This window comes from Heliangelus exortis, chromosome 4 (assembly GCF_036169615.1).
Source record: "Heliangelus exortis chromosome 4, bHelExo1.hap1, whole genome shotgun sequence".
Classification (NCBI taxonomy): Eukaryota; Metazoa; Chordata; class Aves; order Apodiformes; family Trochilidae; genus Heliangelus; species Heliangelus exortis.
The window spans coordinates 22,771,116-22,793,157 of record NC_092425.1 but is presented as its reverse complement, the minus strand read 5'-3'; the positions used below and the strand labels follow the sequence as shown (position 1 = coordinate 22,793,157).

The 22,042-nt window shown below is 38.2% G+C and overlaps 1 protein-coding gene across 9 annotated transcripts in view; it reads left to right on the top strand.

Moving 5' to 3' along the window:
* The window catches only part of FAT1 (FAT atypical cadherin 1), a 109,557-nt gene that overhangs the window by 44,714 nt on the left and 42,801 nt on the right, over positions 1-22,042 (top strand). For 8 of the 9 annotated variants that reach the window (XM_071743365.1, XM_071743369.1, XM_071743362.1 and 5 more), the window contains 4 exons: positions 10,112-10,173; positions 16,273-16,602; positions 17,114-17,324; positions 21,379-21,518. In XM_071743365.1, the coding sequence (XP_071599466.1) occupies positions 10,112-10,173; positions 16,273-16,602; positions 17,114-17,324; positions 21,379-21,518 (743 nt within the window). Of the gene's footprint in view, positions 1-10,111; positions 10,174-16,272; positions 16,603-17,113; positions 17,325-19,520; positions 19,677-21,378; positions 21,519-22,042 lie in introns of those variants that run through there. The other variant, XR_011725780.1, reaches the window with a different exon arrangement.

Genomic DNA, 22,042 nt, shown 5'->3' with positions numbered 1-22,042 from the left:
TTATAAGAGTCACCAAAGTTGTATTTAGCATATTGTAAGGAACTAACAAACTTTAACCAGACTTTTAATTTCTTATTTCACATATAATTTATCACTGTAGTTTATCAAAAAGTTTTAAACAGCTGTTCTCATATTTTGAAAGAAATAATAAATCTACTAGTATCAGACTTTCTGTTCATCCTATAGAACTTGTTTTCTATTTGTGGAGTTTTATTAAATGGCAAATGAGATCAATAAGCTATTGTGTTGCTTGTAATTGTTCTCAAGCAGTTCTATCATTTGTTATATGCTGTAATTGCAACCAAAACAGTCTTTTGTGACTCAAAAGCAGTTGTAGTAAAACCAGATGAATTGTCCAAGAGTAATTTTGACATTGAGGCAATAGCCAACATGGAAACCTGCTCTGATATTTCTCTTTGAAATCGTGTATTCTTAACTTGCTGTAATAACTACATAAATCTCTCTTTTTTAAATTTAGGTTGTTTGTATAGTGAGGTGCAGTTACCATGCATGCAGACTCTCGCTTTCTGGTTGTTGTTATTTAACTACAAATCTACTTGTTGATGAATACTTCCAGTTAACTCATTGCAAAAAGTTCAAAATTAAATTTTCTTTAGCTACCTTGCATTTCACAGACAATATTAACCAAATGCAAGTTGCTTTACTAGAAGACTACATTCCCAAGACTATGTATGTACTTTGCAAATTTGTCTAATCTTCCTTAATACACGTGTGTTGCAACATTTTTATGGCAGAGCAATAAAGTTGTAAAAGCTGTAAAACTTCTGTAGCAGAGGAACTGATCTCAAATCTAACCTCAATCCTTTAATATTTGGTCTTAAATACTTCTCTCAACTGACCGTTATATTTTAAAAAACATATTAATAACTCAGTGCTGGCTACAGTAAGCTGAGACATGCAGTTTCTTTGTTCAGGGGAAAAAAAAAAGGCTGGAAAGGAGTGTGAGTTTTCTTTGTTCAAGCACTACAAATGCAGTTAAGACTATGTCAGTTTTTAAAAGATCTTTCAAGATTATTCGAGATTTTATGGCAATAATGCTTTACTTAATTATTGTAGCTGGTATGTCTCAATATAGGATAATAAAGCTGAATGATGAAGGTCAGGTTACTTTAACAATCGATTACTGAAGGCATTTGAGCTTTGAATTGGTGTGGCTTTAGTATACCAGATGGTGCTGAAGGCAAGAGTATTTTTGCAAGGTAAGCAAAGAGAGAACAAAAATTTATAGTGTTCTGTTGATAGTAAGATCAAAGTTTATTCTCCAGGAAATTTATCACCACTTAGTAGTTTCCTTTCAGTAACCATACTTGGGGCTTGTTGTCTTGCTTTTAAAATTATTTTAGCTGTTGTTTTAAGTACTTTTTTGTGTGTGTGATTTCATCTTACGTTGTTTAGGATTTGCAGTTCTGTTTTTTATCTTATGCATTAGAGAAACAAACTACCAGAAGAATATGATTAACAATGAAACACATGGATTAACAATGGACACATGAATGCTTTCAAGCACTTAGAACGCAGGATCTTAGACTCAGGTTTATTTTTCTAATATATCTATTTTGGGGTGTGTTACTATTTATGTATGTATTTTTATTATTCCCCAAATAGTGTTACTAGCAAAAAAATGAGAACTAAATGGTTTACTTTGTAGGATACATTCGTGCAGTTCCTTGTGATTATGTGATCGCTAGACACAATTTTGTACCTCATTTGAAATGTAGTTGAAATTGAAGCTCTGCAGTGTTTACTGGATTGGATAATTTAATTGTTTATGTAAATTGTTTTTTTCCTCCATATATATTACTAGTCTATGGAGGCTCAGCTTCTCTTTGTTCCCTGTTTGCAATTACAAAAATGATTTCCGAGTGCTCTGATCAACAAATGTTGGTTCTTTGTATTATCTGAGTGCTGTTAAATAATTCGGGGAAGTGACTCAACTTCAGATGTGCACCTTGCGCTTAAACTTCATAGCAGTAGACTTAAGTAGTTAAATTGCCTGGTTACTTCTAGATGTAGTGACTGATGGTGTAAAATATCAGCCACAGGATTAAATAACTTACTTTTTGACCCCAAAGCTTTCAGTTGGTCTTGGCAACAAGTAAAAAACTCATAAACACTGGTATTAATATGCTTCAATAAATGTCTAATATGCTGATACAAGCACGCCCACATGGCCTAGGCTAGGCCACTTATCCCATAATTGATGCAATTCTGACGTGGGTAGGACTGAGATCTCAGTTACTACTTTACTTTTCACAGAGTACCATTTGAAAGACAAAATATTCAGAGGAGATAAATGTGCCAAAATGTTTTTTTTTTGTAGATGAAATCAAGAGCAGTATATGCATCAGCATCTGGAACAACAATAAGGAAGTACCTAAATAAAAAGGTGATCTGAAGAGCAAATAAAGTATGAACACATCAAGTGTGCACACGTAGAGTGTGTAGAGAGTTCTACAAAGCATTTTAGACCTTTCTACCTGAAGTTTACATACATGCCTTATGCATTGTGGCTTTTGCCTCAGCTGCTGCAGGTGGGAATTGAAGATCGAAAGGCACCAAAGCTGTGAAAGGCTCTAGTAGCTGAGTGCAATCATGCTATATTTAACAGAAAAGGTACACCAGTTTCATCACAGTGTACTGCAGTAGGTCTCTCAGTTTTTCTAAAGCTCTTTATTTGTAGGATAGTAAAATACCCTGATCATACATTAAGCATAAAACTACACCTGTAGCCCCAAAAATCGAATCAGTCTAGAAAAATCTGTTAAAACACCAAGCTGTAAGCTGTGCTATGCAGAAGTGATCGTTATTGTGCATAAACACTGTATAGCAAAAAAGGGGTAAGATTCAAGAGGCCAGAGAGAACAATCAAACAACAATTGATGGTTGCTAATGGATAGAATACTTAAGAGAGTGGAAAGAGGAACCTGGGCTTTCAATTTCTCTTGAAAAGTGGTTATTATTTTTACACTCTTTATTGAAAGAAGAGAAATTACTGCTTTAAATGCTTTACTTGAGCAGAAGAAGCATTTGTAGCCATTTCATGCATTTGTAGATGATATTGCTGGTTTCTTCTGGGACTATATGTTTAAAATTGTATTTTCAGCACTAGAAAATTAGTGGTGACAATTCCATTGCTGATTTTATTGGGAGCTACTGAGGTGCTTAGGTCAAAGAATAGTTTAGGAATAAAAAGCTAGTCTGATTGCTGAAGAATTGGTTTTAGGTGTGTAAACCAAAGCTGCTCTGTTTCTTCATGGTATGTTTGCTTTAGTATAATAGCTGGTAAGGCTTTTGCCTTTGGTTGGTCTTTGATTCTGCAGCCTGCCTTCATGCTCACATATATATTACAGTGGCACACTATCTAGTTTATAATCATCATCTATGCATAGCTGGTAAGACATGAAGCTTATATTTTGTCAGCTGCAAAGCTTAAATCTGTTCTTAAATCCCTCCGCTATTACTTTCCTTGACGTATTTTTATTATCTGTTTATTTACTTTGGTTTTGAAGCCTTGTATTGGCATATATAGAAGACAGGGTCTTCTACAGTCTTGCCAGAAGCAAATATATTCATATTTGGAAAGAAAATATGGGCCTTTCCAAGTGGACAGTGATTGTAAAGTAACTTAGGTGTAAATTCTAGTAAACTTGAAGTCATCTGAAAGAGAGAATACTGGAAAAAATATAGCTGTCTTTCTGTGGCAGTGATGAAACAATCATGGATTATTGTTCTCATCAGTCATTTTGTCCATTCTTTCGGAAAGCGTTGAGATACTGGAAGCAGTTTAAAATGTCCTAAGAGATCCTGACAGTGAGACTTGATGCGCACTGTGCTATCAGAGAAGTGAGAGACATGACTGAAACTGCTGATTCCAATGGACTTCTTTGTGTATCAGAAAAAAGAAAGATATATTTCTCTGTCTAGAAGAGAAGGCTTCCTTGAATGTTCACTGTTTACTAAATGTGGATGGCTAGTAGGAAATTTGCCCTCAGGTGCAACAGCATCTTTATCACTTGAAGAGGTGTAACTGGTGTTCAACATACACAATGCATGCTGTAGTTTGCCCAGTGCTTAAGGGTTGTTACACAGTAGTCAAAATTATCATTATAGCCATGTGAATTAACTACCCATACTTACAACTCTTAATTAATACATATATTAACAACCTGTAAAGAAAATCCCAATATAATTTTTTTTTTAACATTTGTTAGTAATTGGTCACTTTGAGGTTGAAGTGGAGGAGCAAGAGCTTAAATTTAAAGTAATATTATAAGTAAATTGGTCTAAAGCTTTAAATTATTGAGTTGCACTATGCAGTCCAGAGGAACCATATCTGCTCCCTGGTTATGGTTTGCTTTCAACACAGAAGACAAAAATCTCATCAACAAAATGTGACCTCCTTTATAATATTTAATTCTAGTATCTTGTATCTGTTGAACTTGGTAATAAAAATGCTCTATATCCTTCCTGTAGTTCCATATATATATGTGTGTGTGTATATACATATATGTACACACGCACACATACCCTCATTACCAGTGCATTAAAATACCAGAGAAACTATTTCTATTCATACAGTACAATTCAGATAGTGTTATGCTATATTCAAATCAAGCCTATTGCTTCAGACTCATTGGAGGCATCTTGCAGACTTGGCACCTGCTTTAGTCTTTCAGATCATGGTGGATAAACCCTGGCTAACAGCCAGACGCCCACCCAGTTCCAAAAACTTCATCATCTCAAGCTGAATGTGAGGTTGGAAAATCTGTGCATATTTGTGAAAGCACAAATGCATGCATTTGTAAATATGCCTGTAATAGGGAATGCATGATGTATACACAGTAAGACAAAAAATCTGAGCCTTCCTTCTGTCCTTGCAAAAACCACTTTTTCTGATGCTACTTCTTTCAGCACTGAGATCAGCCATGCTCTAAAGTTAGCTAATAGCATGCCAGTAGAATAAGAAGATTTCAGTAGGAAGAGACCTATTACAGTCAGCCAGTCCAACTGCCTGATCACTTCAGGGCTGACCAAATGTTAAATCATGTTATTAAATGTACTGACCAGATGTCTTTTAAATACTTGACAGGCATCTGAATATTAATTCTTAACTCAGTGCCTGCCTTACATTGTTTGATTTTTTTTTTTTTAAGAGATTGCCATTTCAGTATTGAATGGAAGTCATTGTTGATGTGCTGTGTATCAGATACAGAGGTAACATGATGTAACTGAGTTAAAAGCTTACATGAGATACAACAAATCCCCGCTAATGTCAGCTCCCTTGTGCTATTTTCTGTTCTAAATGTAGCTTTATTTAAATGTTCATGTGGTTGAATGGTATAGTTGCATTGTTGTCTGTTTGTTTTGATACTACTTAAAATAGAAATCTGAAGTAAATTTTAATAGCTGTATCTATTTTGGGGTTTTTTCAGTAGATCTTGTAGACAGCAGCTGCCCCCAGAATATAAACTTGAGGAAGGAAGGGAGAATACAATAGTGTTTGATACCTGGTGTGGGGTTTTTGTTTTGTTATGGATGTTTACAGTTAGTGTCAGTTAGTACCTCTCCAGCTAGTGAGGCAGAGCACCTGTGGTCTGTCCAAAGACACTCTAAATTATTAAGCTGTTATGAAAATGTTTCTGATGAGGTGAATTTTGAAACATTCCTGAATAGAGAAATTGTACCAATTCACTGGAGATGCCATTTGCTCATCATTAGCTTGGACATAATTATTTTAAACTTGTGTTTTTCCAAGGATGCTTGATTTGACTTCCCATTGTGCATTGACTCCCAAGTGAAATATGAGTTGGTGATATGAATTACTGGAGCTCATTATTATTATTTATTATTATTTAATTATATAATATATAACATAATTTTATAATAATTATTACTGTGGTGTTTTGAAGGGCCAGGGGAGGGTAGTGAGTAATACGAGGAGACTGAAGGAAAACAGGGAACTATGACTGTAAAACAATGCTGTGTGGGTCAGTTTTGCTTTGATAATGAATGCTTTGTCACAGTGATCTGTTTATCACATAGGTTCTTATTTCTCTCATTCAGGAGTGAACAGATTCTTCCTGTCTCATAATGAGGATTTAAAACCTGATTATGTTACACACTTCTTCAGAAATTAATTGAAATAATCTTTTACTTGTCACTTCTGTGAGGATGTGATGCATGTAAAGGTGTGGTTATTCATTTATTTGTGTAGAGGGGAACGGCAAAGAGATCTCCAAACTACTACAGAGAAGAGAGGGATTCCAGTCTAAAAGGTTGGAAAACACCTGTTATCAGTAGAAATGGCAGAGTGGTGGCTTCTTTTTCAGGGAGCTGACTTGTATTAGGTGCAGAGATTCTCCCCAGCCCTCTTATATAGGGCAGCCTTTAACTGAATAGGAACACTCGAACTTATTATCATGCCCTTAATTCAGAAAAGCTCTTCAACAACTGATGAAATCTATTATTGCACCATTAAGCATTTTATAATATACAAAACTTGGAACAAGTTGAAACGTAGTAATTGTGATAATCAAAACTTTCACAGTCTTCATGTGTAGTGAAACATATCACAGAAGCTAAACTTTCACTTAAGAAAGTAGCAAGCAGTAAAGAGTTAAATAAAAAGAATGTCATGCATGTGTATGTGATTCTAAATCCAGAAGTGTTACATTTCCTTTGTTGGCATTGGTTTCTGCTGAATATACAGGTTATATATGGTGAAGACTAGACCCTTCTGTTATTGGTCTGAAGTGTTTTAACAGAAGAGTGGCATGCTTGGTTGAAAAGGCTGGAAGTTTTAACAGATCAAAGCATACATATATATATATTGTTCTTAGTAGATAATTCTCTGCTTACGCATTTGAGTTATATTTTCTAGCTTCATGAACAGAAATTATATCTACAATTAGACTTTATTAAAGAAAGGTGTTGTATGTAGAGTAGTTGTATATGGGTTATTTGGTTTGTTGGGGATTTTTGGTTTTGTTTTCATAGGCATTCATTAGTAGTGGCTCTAGTCTTAATGGTTCCTGATGGGGAAAAAGTAGATAAGAAACTCCTGAGAAGTGCCATCTGCCTGCTTTTATGTGTTAGCAATTCTCTGCTTGCTGCTGTGAGAGATGGAATCTAATATTGTAAAAGGGTGTAGACTGTATATTGAGTATGTAGAGGAAGGCAAGCATAATAAGGTATTTCTGCTGGAATTACTTTATTCCCGTGCTGTTTGAGATCCTCCATGTGTACAACACAGTTTTCAATAGCCAGTTCCTTTAGTGGCTATGCTGAGCTTTACCCTTTTCCCTTCTAACTGTGGTGAATCTCAAGGGATTCGTGCTTGTGCTGGCTTTCTGCAGAGGTACTGGCATAGAGGAGAGCTTGTGCTTCTTAAAGTCAGCTGCAACATCCCTTTGACTACGGCGATCAGATGAGGCATCTGCTCTGCTGTTTGCTCATTTCTAAGCAATAGTTCTGTGTTGGTCCCCATAGAGCCTGTGAAAAGAAAATGTGTGGCTTGACCAGCCCCAGCCCGGAAATTAGGAGAAAGCTTTCTTTAGAGTATGTGGCAATAAATACTTTGAGTTTTTACAATTCACAGCTCTGTAATCTCTATGGGATGGTAGTACCTCAAGGAGGTAATATCTCCTCCCTCCCCCCACAGCGCACAGTACTAATGCAACATGTCTTCCTTGTTTGTTTTCCTTGTTCTTTTAAGAAAAAACTTTCATTCCCACTTTCTTAGTAATCAAGGGCAATTACTTCATAATACAAAAAGGATGTATCCTAATAATAACATACATGTCTTCTATGTGTTGTAAAAGCATAAAAAGGTAAAGCAGGAGAAGATGATAGAGCTTTATGTCTAGAATACTAGGTAGATAATGGATTTGATACAATGGCAAGCGAAATTGGTGGGAAAACAAGGGCAGATTTGACCATAATTGAAACAGCTATTATTCACACTATTTCTTGAAGGATGGTTGTTTGAACATTTGATAGCTGTAATAGTGTCTTATATAAGTTTGTTCATACTATTTTGTGCAGAATAGCTATTTCACTGGTATATATAGCCTGCAACTCTATTTTGACAGGAGCATTGAGTAGCTATGCACTGGTAGTATAAAATTCTGTTTCTGTTGACTCTTTAAAGTGAAATGGAACTCTATTGCTTTCTTTAATTAGCCACTGTGGCTTTTTTTTAATCTGTGACATTGAGGACTTTTTTGCTGTAGCAGATCAGCCTTGAAAACTTTATAAATGGGTTTTAATTTTGCTTATGAGAGGTCTTACTACTAAAAATCTTATAGTATAGCTAGAAAAAGAAACATAAGAGTATGTGGCTTGTCCTATGATCTCTGTTTTCTCCTTAACTGGGTAACTGCTTCCCTACTTTTCTGTTTGACAATTAAGGATCAAGGTGGCAGTGCTTTCCTGTCCCAGTAAAAAGCTGGAGTAGTTGGGTAAAAGGTCTCCTGACATTGCAGTGCCTTCTGTGCTTATCATATGCTGGATTCCTGCTGCAAAGAATATGGGATGCTTTGGCCAGTAGTGACTTAAGTCAACCAAATCTAGGTTATGGTGTTTGCTTTAAGGAAAGCCAAGGTGGATCTAGCAGGATTTACTAGCACAGGCTCGGTGCCATGCCAGCACAGCAGTGGTGTTTGTGGGGCCAGCTTGTACCTGCAAATAGGTTAATGGCTTTTGTGCAGCAAAGAAACTGAGTTATGTCTTGTGTCTGCATCTGTGGCATGGTTAACACACACATTAGCAAGTCATTACTGAGAGTCGACTAAGTTCATGAAACACCACTGTTAAAATTTCCCTAGAATTAGGAAGAATGAATTCAAATGAGATCTGTTTGTATTTGGATTTCACTGTCTTTTTGTCACCTCTTACTCTGATTTTGTTTACTTGAACCAAAACTCATTTTGCCTTCCTAATGTTGTATCAAAGGTGTATCAAATGCTTACACCCAAATATAACATCATGCATCAGAAACTTATCCTCATTTTTTGGCTAATGCCAACAGCAAGTGTGTGACTCTGTCACTGCCAAATCAGGACAGCACACACAAATTGCACTTGTTTCCACCATTAATGCATGGGGGGTTGTGGTTTAACCCCCAATGAAGACTAAGCACCATGCTTAGTAGAACGGAGAGAAAATCAAAAGTGTAAAAGTAAGAAAACTCATGGGTTGAGATAAAGACAGTTTAAAGCAAAAGTCATACATGCAAGCAAAGCAAAACAGGGAATGAGTTCACCACTTCCCATTGGCAGATGGGTGTTCAACCATCTCTGGAAAAGTAGGTCTCCATCACATGGAAAGGCTGCTTGGGAAGACAAACACCATCACTCTGAGCATCTCCCCCTTCCTTCTTTCCTCAGTTTTGTTTACTGAGCACAATGTCATATGGTCTGGAATATCCCTTTGGTCAGGTGGTGTCAGCTGTCCTGGATGTGTCTCCTCCCAGCTTCTTGTGCACCCCCAGTCTGTTTGCTGGTGGGGTGGTGTGAGAAGCAGAAAAGGCTGTGACTCACATAAGCAGTGCTCAGCAATAACTAAAACATTCCTGTATGAAGAAAACTGTTTTCAGCACAAATCCAAAAAATAGCCCCATACTGGCTAGTAATACAACATTAACTCCATCCCAGACAAAACCAGAATAATTTATCTCTTCAGGTAATTCTTTTTCTGTTATTATCACTAGAAACATAAAAACAGGTTTCTCCTGAAGAGATTGGCCATTATTCAGATAATGCCTTTGAAACAAGGCATATGAACACTGAAAACAAGACTGTGAGAGAATTACATACACTACCATCAGAAGCATGACATGCATGGGGTGTTGGAGTATTGAACTGTGGCTGTCTTAAAGGCTACAACAGCTCAGCTTTCAGATTGCAAAGAATGTTTTCACGGCCCTTAAGGACTGGAAACCCTTTACCCCTTGTCTTAATGAAAGCCTAGGTTCTGCAAAAATATAGACTGCCTAAGACAAAACTGACATTTGGCCTATCAGTACCTACTGGTTTAATTAATTCAGATTATTTTCTTGAAGGATCTTACTAATTACTCTTTATATTTACAGGTCTAATTACAACCACATCAAGAAAACTAGATCGAGAGCAGCAGGGAGAGCATATTCTGGAGGTAAATAAATTCTTTAGTTCTCTGAAAAACAGTTCGTTGTTCTTTTTACAAACTTAAGTCTGTAAAAAGTTTACCATACTTGATTACTATACAAATTATTTAGAGAACTAGATTTCAGAAGTAAGTTGCTTCTGTGTTCATTATATTGCAATGTGGAAAGCTACCTATCTTATAAAAACAGTATCTTGGGAGGGTGGGAGTTGTTTCTTAAGAGAGGGCTTACAGATGGGATGCAACTTTTTGGTTTTATATCTGTAAACCAAGATTTGCTTTCAAACACTACAAAGACTCGTTAAAAGGAGTGGTGTGATTCCTTTTTTTTTTTGTTGTTGTTGTTTTCTTTCTTTTCTTACTGTGTAATAATTGGAATAGCTATTTCAGTCTTTCTTTTAATATTGAGAACACAACTATATGCTGAGTAGACTCTTTTTCCGCATGTTTATCGATCATATGAGCAGATGAGTTTCAAAATATGCATTATAAATTCAGAGGCTGAGAGCATGAAATTTGTAACAAAATTAATTTACTTATCTGCATTTAATCATAACCTGTAATTTATGTAATACCTATTCTCAATCTCTGTCAAACAACATGGAAGAAAAACACATGAAAAACTGTGAGTCTTCCAGTTTCACAATGTTGCCATGCGTGTGAGCACTGTACTTCACTTGTAATGAAGACTTAATGTTCAAAGTGATATTTACATACTAAGATTCATCTGGAACCCTTATTGTGCCTCTCCTCCTGAGTGGTAGATAAAGGGCTTCAGTTTGAGTGGGCAAAATGAACATTAAGCTAGAGAAGCAAATAGAAACTTGTGAAATTTGTGAAAAGGTTTTCTTACAGGAATGGAAGGATTGTGCAGACTTGGAGGTAAATGTATTACTTGGCAGCACAAACTATCTTTTTGCAGAACTCCAGTGTACATGAAGTCTTCCTGGCCTTTCTGTTGTATTGGAAGATTGCAATCTGAATTAATGCAGCTTTGGACCAAATTTTTATCATGATTTGCAGTTTCTGTGTCAACTTCAGAAACAACTCTTTACAACTCTTTACACATAAGTAGTTATAGGGTAGAATTTTCTCTGTTGTGTGACTCTAGTTGTAGTAATAGCAGTTAATTAACTGGCAAACCTGGTTTAGTATTAGACATGTTATTCCTGTACATTGAATATTCTTACCTTTAAATCTGTGTGAGTTTCCCAAAGCACTTCAGGTATATCTTATTTCTTGACCACTGCTATGTATATTGGTTATAAATTTGGTACATCATGATTTTTACTCCTATGTGTATTGTGCTGGCTTTTCTATTGCATGTATACAGCAAATAAAATGAGCTGTGGATCATTCTCTGACCCTGAAGCCAGCTGGTGTAGTATGGCTTTGGTTGCTTATACCTTACCCCTCCTACAAGGTTGCATGTCCAGGTTGCATGTTGAGAATGGTGCCAGAATTGTGTGAATTCTCAGGCTACAGGAGGCATTGTGTGGGAATGTGCTGCTTGCTCTGGGCTAAAACTTCCACCAGAGATCACATCAAAAGTGCAGTGTTACAGGCTGCTGTCTGCTAGCAGTCATGCCTCTTAATTTAACCAAAGTTAACACAAAATAACATGTACAGAAGTCAGACATGGTCTTTCAAGGTTACAGTACCACACAACAGTTAATAAATCCTCCTGGTTTTGGCATTTTCTCTATCATAGAATCATAGCATTGGCTGGGTTGGAAGGGACCTCAGAGATCATCAAGTCCAACCCTTGACCCATTGCTGCGGTTGCTAGACCATGGCACTAAGTGCCACATCCAGTCTCTTTTTAAATATCTCCAGGGACGGAGAGTCCACTACCTCACTGGGCAGCCCATTCCAATGTCTGATCACCCTCTCTGTAAAGAAATTCTTTCTAATATCTAACCTAAACTTCCCCTGGCACAACTTAAGACCATGCCCTCTTGTCTTGTTGAAAGTCATCTGGGAGAAGGCACCAACCCCCACTTGGCTACAACCTCCTTTCAGGGAGTTGTAGAGAGTGATGAGGTCTCCCCTGAGCCGCCTCTTCTTCAGGCTGAACAGCCCCAGCTCCCTCAGCCTCTCTTCATAGGGTCTGTGCTTGAGCCCTTTCATCAGCCTGGTTGCCCTCCTTTGGACCTGCTCTAGGACCTCGATATCCTTCCTGAACTGAGGGGCCCAGAACTGGACACAGTACTCGAGGTGTGGCCTCACCGACGCTGAGTACAGGGGCAGAATCACTTCCTTGGACCTGCTGGCCACACTGTTCCTGATACAGGCCAGGATGCCATTGGCCTTCTTGGCCACCTGGGCACACTGCTGGCTCATGTTCAGCTTCCTGTCAATCCAGACTCCCAGGTCCCTTTCTGCCTGGCTGCTCTCAGCCACTCTGTGCCCAGCCTGGAGCTCCCCATGGGGTTGTTGTGGCCAAAGTGCAGGACCCGGCACTTGGCCTTGTTGAACCTCATCCCATTGGACTCAGCCCAGCTCTCCAGTCTGCCCAGGTCCCTCTGCAGAGCCCTCCTGCCTTCCAGCTGATCCACACTCCCCCCCAGCTTAGTGTCATCTGCGAATTTGCTGATGGTGGACTCAATCCCTTCATCTAAATCATCAATGAAGATATTAAACAGAACCGGGCCCAACACTGATCCCTGGGGGACACCACTAGTGACCGGCCACCAACTGGATGCAGCCCTGTTCACCACCGCTCTCTGGGCCTGGCCCTCCAGCCAGTTCTTAACCCAGCACAGGGTGCTCCTGTCCAAGCTGCGGGCTGACAGCTTTTTCAGGAGAATGCTGTGGGAGGCGGTGTCGAAGGCTTTGCTGAAGTTCAGGTAGACCACATCCACAGCCCTCCCCTCATCCACAAGGCGGGTCACCCGATCATAAAAGGAGATCAGGTTGGTCAGACAGGACCTGCCCTTTCTAAACCCGTGCTGGCTGCGTCTGATCCCTTGCCCATCCTGCAGGTGCTGTGTGATTACACTGAGGATGATTTGTTCCATAACCCTGCCAGGCACTGAGGTCAGGCTGACAGGCCTGGAGTTTCCTGGGTCCTCCTTCCCGCCCTTTTTGTGGATTGGCGTGACATTTGCCAACTTCCAATCATCTGGGACCTCCCCAGTGAGCCAGGACTGTTGGTAGATGATAGAGAGAGGCTTGGCGAGCTCTTCTGCCAGCTCTCTCATCACCCTTGGGTGGATCCCATCCGGTCCCATAGACTTGTGGGGATCCAAGCAGCTCAGTAGGTCACTGACTGTGTCCTTCAGGATTACAGGGGGGCTGTTTAGATTCTTGTCACCTTCTGTAAGCTCCAGAAGCCATCTGTCCTCAGGATAACATGTCTTTCTGTTGAAAACTGAGGTAAAGAAGGTGTTAAATACCTCAGTCTTTTCTTCATCTTTGACAACTGTATTCCCACCTGTGTCCAGTAAAGAATGGATGTTTTCCTTGCCCCTTCTTTTGCTGTTGATGTATCAATAGAAGGACTTTTTGTTATCCTTCACAGAGGTGGCGAGATTCAGTTCACGTTGTGCCTTTGTCTCTCTAATTTTCTTTCTACATGACCTAACTATGTTCCTAAGTTCCTCCTTAGTAGTTAGCCCTTTTTTCCATAATTGGTAGGCCCTCTTCTTAACCCTAATTTCTTTCAGAGTCTCCCAGTTCAACCAGACCCGTCATCTTCCCCGCCGGCTCACCTTTCGGCACGCTGGGACAGCCTGCTCCTGTGCTTTCAAAATCTGCTTCTTGAAGTAGGTCCATCCCTCCTGGACCCCTTTGTTTTCAAGGGCTGTTTCCTAGGGTATACTCTGAACTAGTCTTCTGAATAGGCCAAAATCTGCCCTCCGGAAGTCCAACATAGAGGTTTTATTGACGACCCTCCTTGTATCCCTGAATATTGAAAACTCTATTATTTCATGATCGCTAAGTCCCAGGTGTCCACCGACCACCACATCGCCCACCAGCCCCTCTCTGTTTGTGAAAAGAAGGTCAAGCGGGGCTCCATCCCTGGTGGGCTCATTTACTAGTTGGAGCAGGAAATTATCCTCTATACACTCTAGGAATCTCCTAGACTGCCTCCTCTCTGCGGTGTGGAGTTCCCAGCAGATGTCTGGTAGGTTAAAGTCACCCACGAGAACAAGGGATGACGATTTTGAAACATCCGCCAGCTGCCTGTAGAATAATTCATCATCCTCATCATCCTGATTGGGTGGTCTGTAACAGACTCCCATCACGGTATCAGCCTTGTTGGCCTTCCCTCTGATTCTAATCCACAGGCACTCCACCTTATTATTGCTGACCTCAACTTCTACAGTGTCAAGAGACTCTCTAACATACAGGGCTACCCCTCTGCCTCTCCTACCCTGCCTGTCCCTTCTGAAGAGCCTGTTAGCCACCCATGGCAGCACTCCAGTCATGGGAGTCATCCCACCACGTTTCCGTGATAGCGACTACATCACAGCTTTCCTGCTGCACGATGGCTTCCAGCTCCTCTTGTTTGTTGCCCATGCTGCGTGCATTGGTGTACATGCACTTCAGCTGGGCTGCTGGTTTGTCTCCTATCTTGGGTAGTCCACCCTTAGGCTCCTTTCTGGAGAGCCCAGTTTCAACCCCATCCCCCTTCAAACCTTGTTTAAAGCCCTCCTTATCTAGACACAGCAGATGAAGCTGATTGCTCTCTAGGTTAGAGAATTGGATGTTCCTGTTGGTATCCTTTATAATTCTTTGTTCCTCCTTCATTTTGAATCTCATTATCAAAGTTTTGAATAAAAGTCTGCAAAGTATTATGAGCCAAGTGCTGAGCATCTGACTAATTAAATGAGCACTGAAATTTTGACCAGATGGGTTGGTGGGTTTATTCCTTGTTTGCTATTAAATTTGATCCTTGATTGCACTCCTGCTTACATAATAGTAATTAATGTGCTTTCCCAACTTGAAACTGTTTTCTGCGTGCCAGTTGGAACTTTTAAAATACAATTCTTTTAGGTCAGTTTCATGTTACTCTGTTGTATCTTAGTACTGTGTTACATCTTTCGTGTCTTCGAAATTGATGACGCATTCAAAGCAAACTAGATTTTCCTAAAAATCACCACTTTTCCACTTGGCTCAGGGTGATGCTGATTTTATAGAATCATAGAATTTTCAGGGTTGGAAGGGACCTTTAAGATCATCTAGTTCCAACCCCCCTGCCATGAGCAGAGACACCTCCCACTAGATCAGGTTGCTCAGAGCCCTGTCCAGCCTGGTCTTAAGAGCTTCCTAATTTAAAAACTTGGGGTATCCACCACCTCTCTGGGCAACCTGTTCCAGTGTCTCACCACCCTCAAGTTATTCCCCTGGAATTTCCTCTTTTGGGAGGTTTGGGTTTCTTTGTGAACTGAAAGATCTATGATGGTGTTCCATTAGGAGAACTAGAGAGAGCAATTTTTGTATATGTGGAAATCCCACCATCTTTAGTAGATTTTAGTAGAAATTTTTACTACTGCTGGAAGGACAGACTTAATTTAATTTCCCGTTTCTTTTAGTCCATGGAGAAGAGGTAGTTGTATGTCTTAAAAGGCAATTTTTAAAGCTACTTCAAAGAAGATAGTGATTTCATGTCAAAATGTAGGGAATTTTTAGTGCATAGGCCTGTAAAATTCTGAATATTAAATTCTTACGAATTGCTTCTTTTGAGATGTAAAATCAAATTACTAAATGGAAAAGTTGCAAGGAAGCACTAGGCTGAAAGTACATTAAGATACCATTACAGCAAAGTTATCAGTGATACTAGTGTGCTGTTTCTGAATTCAAATTAATGTTTCAGTTACAATGCTGCAAAATGTGGAATGGAGTTAATATATATTTGTCTACTCCTACATACCATACATCAATCATCAAAAATGTTAAAATAACAGCTGAATAAACATTTGCAGTGCCTTTTCTAATTATTCACCAACCAGCTTTATCCAGTGGTCTCTAACTAACTGAAGTTAAGGAATTACTTGGCAACTGGAGTAAGTAGTTGTAGTGAAAAGCGCTTTTAAAAGAGTATTTTTTGAAAGATGCTGTTTGAATTGAGCACTAAACATATATTTTCTCTAACAAATACAGGTAACAGTAACAGACAATGGTGTTCCTGCAAAATCAACAGTTGCACGGGTGATAGTGAAGGTTTTAGATGAGAATGACAATAAGCCTCAGTTCTTGCAAAAGTTCTACAAAATCCGTCTTCCAGAGCGTGGTAAGCCAGAACGAGAGAGAACTGCAAGGAGAGAACCAATCTATCGAGTTATTGCTGCAGATAAAGATGAAGGCCCCAATGCAGAGATCTCTTACAGTATTGAAGATGGTGATGAACATGGCAAATTCTTTATTGAACCAAAAACTGGAGTGGTTTCATCAAAGAAATATTCTGCAGCAAGGGACTATGATATTCTTTCAGTGAGTCAAAATCTTGTACATCATGAATATGTGAAGTGTTCTTTTGTCTGTATTCTCATCACTCAGTAGCTCACAGATGGGTGACTGCAGTGTCTGAAGGAAGAAAGCTTCAACAAATACAGAAGTACTGTTTTGTGAGTTTGTTTACTTTGGGTTTGTTTATAGAGGATAATTTCAGGTGTTTGTATTGAGAAAGAGAATCAACAAACTGCTGTTCTTTTCCAGAACTTGACAGATAATGAACATATGCAATCAGTTTGACTCTCTTTCAGGAAGACAGCAAAATAAAAGTCAATTTATGGCAACAGTTTGTGCTACTATCAGGTGCTGCGTGCTTTTTCTCCATTTGTTGCCCAGATAATGAAGGGCAAGTGGCACTTTGAGAGACACTTAACCTTTTTGGATATATCTCACACAAGCAAACATGCTTGGAGTTTACTGTTACTTTTCCATTTATGTGACAGCGTGATTTAGGTGATCTTGTAGCCTAAAAGATGTTTTTGTTTCACAGATTAAAGCTGTAGATAACGGTCGTCCACAAAAATCATCAACTACCCGGCTTCACATAGAATGGATTCCAAAGCCTGTCCCACCCACAGAGCCCATTTATTTTGAGGAAGCTTTTTTTTCTTTTACGGTGATGGAAAGTGACCCAGTGGCTCACATGATTGGCGTAATAGCTGTTGAACCTCTTGGAACACCACTTTGGTTTGACATAACGGGTAAGGATGCCTTAAGAGCTTTTATTATTAGAAACAAATGCATGGAGTCAGAGATACGGGAGGGCTCAGTGTAGCTTGAATTCTTAATTGCTCCTCTAAATAATGCAGTGTTTGAGCATTCTTTAGCTGTAGATACATGTTTCTTCCCATATTTAATTATAAATCAAAATGACTTCATTTTTTATCAATGCCACTATATATTCAAGATTAAAATTACATTGCAAAATACCTGTAGTGCTGCAGTTTTGGAAATGACTTATTGAATATTGTGTCAGCGAAATTAAAATGAATCAAATCAGTCTCATAGACTGTAGGACAGGGCAAGAAATTAAATGCTAGTTTTCCACAACTTGCAATAGGACACCCAAAGAGATGTGCTGTACTGTTCACACGGGCTTCTTGTTCTCTGGGCTGCTTCATAGTTTGCTGTCCCTTGATTCACTACTAAAAGGAAAGCATGCACTGTTCCTAACCCTAGCAAACTTCTTCCTGTACATATTCTTATTACTGTGTTATACATTATCCTCTATCTTTGAAAGGGGAATCCTAGTCAGTAATATGACTATACATTGATATCTTGTGTCAAAACAAATAGTGCTTTTTAATTTTAGACTTACTAGGCCTATGAGCACCAGGAATACACAGAGTTCATTGTATAGCTGAGAATGAAACCAAGTTCAGTCCTGTGTTACATGCTTCGAAATCATGGAGAATATTACAGCCTTGTTTCTGGAGAGATACCTTGTAGTGAAATTTTTCTGGTCTTAAAATAGCCCTGTCAGATTGGAAATTTTTTCCACAACATGCACAAGAGAGAGAAGGATCGTTTTCACCTTGGCTACTGCTGAAAGTTTTAGCCATTATAATGGTGTTAAGTTGTTGGGGAGAACATTTTTTTTTTTAATAATTTTTTTTAAAGTAATGACTTTTAAGTAAGGACTTGTTTGATGGTCTCTATTTCCTAACAGGTAACAGCATTTATAAAACTGATATTACATGTAGCAAGACTATGTAAATGCCAAATACTTGAGGGTGTTCTCAGAAAGCTTTCAAGCACATGAGAAAGACACATCTTTTTCTTAAATACATCTTCATGCTTCAAGCATGAACAACTTGAGATGATATTGAATCACTTTTAATGTCCTAAATACATAATTACATAATAAATATATGTTTTATTTAAATCATTCTCCGTAATTTATTCGAGGGGGGGGAAGAGAGTTCTTGTCAAAATAGATCATAGTTGAATATAAAATGTTTACACTTAGACAAATTAAGGTGTTAGAGATGTGTACAACTATGTAGAGGGAGTAAAGAGTTCAAGATGCCTTCTTCCATTTTTATACAGGTGCAGCTCTCTGCATTAACGTTATTTTGGAACTGAGGCTGTTGTTTTGCTTTTCTCCCAAACATATACACACATAGACATGGGAGTAGAAAAGCAGAAAATATAAAAATCACTTAGTGAGCAGGAGAGAGTTTAAGGTTCCATGTGCTCCAGTTCAAAGAGGGTTATCCAGTCAACAACAAACAGAAGCATTTGTATACACAAAAGAGTGCATTAATGGAAGGGTTAAGAAAGGGATATTGTCAGAAAAATGTGACTAGTTTGAGGAGATAAAACACCTCAGAAGTCTTCCATAGAGTACAGAAATGGTGTTTCATTTTATTGAGGAAAAATTGTTAATGAGATTGGGGATAGGCTTTTCTATTGGTTTTTTATTTAGTTTGCTTCAACTTTGTGCACTCTGAGCACTGTGTACATCTGAATAGAATTCTCATGGTATTATTTTCATTTGCTCCTTCTAAGCATGTAGCACAGTTTGGACACTAACAGAATTTTTATTGTATGCTTAACACAGAAAACAAGTGAAGTTTTTGTGCTGTTTGTAGAAAGACACATAGAAACTCCAAGGGGAAAGAGCAGAACCTGTCCATACACTGTAGAATAAACCTTTTGATTATGATTGTTTTCTTAGTAAAAGTGTATTGGAAAGTTTGATATGTGATGATGTTGTGAATTTACTGGCTACTCTTATAGGTGGTCACTTTACTGCCCTTTTTTACTGTTTCTAATAGCATGAATTAATTTGATTGACAGCTTTCCTTTGTGTTCTGTGCTTGCTTTCCATGCTTTCTTTCTTTTTGGCTGAGCCAGGAGACAAGCTTGCTAGTGAAGTATTTTACATCTTTCAGATGGCTTGTGACCTGAACTGTACAGCAGAAGGTATCTGCTGAGATCACATAATTTATTACCAGATTATGAGATCTGAAATGAAAGCGTACATTTATAAAATATTTATTTTATTAACCCTTCGGAAATCAAAGTGCTCACAGTTGCATTTGTGACAGGTTCGTTTTTGTTTTGTTTTGTCATCATTACATTTATACAGCATCAATTCAGAGCATGCAGTTTTTACTTTGACCGAAATTGTTGCTGTTACACTGTAAGTGTAACAGATGCAGAAGTTTGGGTTGAGTTCTGCTTCAGTGGATTACCAGATCTCTCCACTACTACAAAAATTAAGCAAGACATCTGTGATTTCCTTGATAAGGAAGAAAATTGGTTAGAGAGCTTGTTCTTTTATCAGGGAAACGAATGAACAGATTCATACCTGTTCACTCTACTCTTCCCTTAAAATGGAGATGACTTCATTGAGACATTTGAGCCATCTGTGAAAACAGTATTGAATGCCAGCTTAAAAAAAGGTAGAGACTCGCTTTCTGAAGCTGACATCTTGTACAAAAGTTCTTTTAACAAATGTCATGTATGTATGCTTATTTAAAACAAAAAGGGTGCTACGTTTATTTATGTCCAGTTTATATCCATTGCTTGTGATTCAGTAACTCCTGGAACAGTAAGAGGCGTTGGCTTTCAGTGAAACTAGAAAAGCTACCTTATCTCTGTCAGTATCAAATATCTTAAATCCAGTGAAGCAGAATTCGGCCCATCTTCCCTCAACTGATATGTCTGTCATGCAATGGAACCTTCTAAGGATGAAATTCTTCTAAAAATATGAATGGGGACCCATTTCAGTATTTACTGTTCTTTTTTGGATTAAGTATAAATTTGAAAAAAAAAAAAACAAAAAAAAACCCCAAAGAACTCCCACTCAGGTTACATTTGAATGCTAACCTTGTAATATATAATTATAAAAATGCATGCACATAATTAGAAGAAATTGATTTGCAATACTTAGCACTGGTTTGACCAGAATAATCTGCCTAAAATGGAGGAATCAATTTTTATTGAGCGGTCCGAAGGAATTGTAGTTAAATGGCAGTATTTGTCACTGCTAACAATATTTGGACTTAATGGACATTGTATTCTCATGACAGTCTGCTCAGGGTCGCATGATGATGATCAATTAAATGTTTAAATGCCCAAGTGTAGATATTGATCTGCATAGTTATTTTACTATATTTCAAAGAGTAATTTGAAAGTTTCACAAGGGAAGTTAATATAATTCCCTTCAGAAAAGGAGGTTGGCTATTTTTAAACATTGGGCATTTAAACATTTAGCACTCATCTGAGCTAGTGAGCTTATCTCAGTTGGAGTTAGTTCTTCAGATGCTCAGCATTGAGATGAGAATCCTTTGGAGGTACTGTAGCTTTTTCAACCTTATCTCTAGTCATATATGAGTACAGTAATTTGTACCCTAATCTGAAAAACAAATTTGACAGTACATCTGATTTTGGATTTTCATTTATTTTGATACAAAGTATGGTTTTTTTCACCAATTAGTCTGACTACACAAAATAAACTATCACATTTCAAGTAGTAATTTGCGGTTTCCTGCTGTTTGGAATCTTTAAATTCTTGTTTTAAAGACAGAATCTTTCTAGGAGTCTAGCTGCTAACTTTCCATGAGCCAGACAAATCAGCTTTGTCCTGAAGAAAACAAAGGGCTTAAAATAAGTGTGCATATATAAGTATATGTGTATATAGATCCACCTTCATTAAGCATCTGAAGATGAACATCATCATAAACAAAACCAACGCAACTGTGCTCTGTTTTATGAACTTCTCCCTCTCCCGGTTTCCTGAACAAGGTGGCAACTATGACAGTCGATTTGATGTGGACAAGGGCACTGGAACAATCATTGTCGCTAGACCTCTTGATGCAGAACAGAAATCAAATTACAACTTGACTGTTGAAGCAACAGATGGAACCAGATCTATCAGCACTCAGGTAATGGACTTTCTAATGAAGTGCTTAGAGAAGAAGGAATTTGTACCTGGGAGGTGGGGAGGGTGTTGTATTTTCTTCTTACTATTTTTTTTTTTTATTCTGGACAGTGAGCATGGGACTCACTAAAATATAATTGGATTCTGATACTCATAAAACCATGTTTGGTGGTCCAGCTGGAAGGTTGTGTGTTGCTGTGCTCTCTAGTCTAAAACAGCAAGCTTTTATGTTATATCATGTTTCTGTACTACTGAGTAAAAGAAAATAGAAACTAAGCCCCTCCACACGATTTACTCACAAGAAGAGGATTAATACTTATCTGAATTACTTCTCTTTATCCAGCTCTCCCCAAATTGCTAAATAATATGATTATTTCACTTCCAATTTAAAAGACGACTTATTGTAAGGTTGCTTAGTTTGTTTCTACCCTACCAAGATCTGTGAATGACAAATTGTACAATGTCCAGTTATCATTTGATGAAATGGAGCTGCTCCTTCTTCATGGTGTGCCTATACTAACAAGGTTT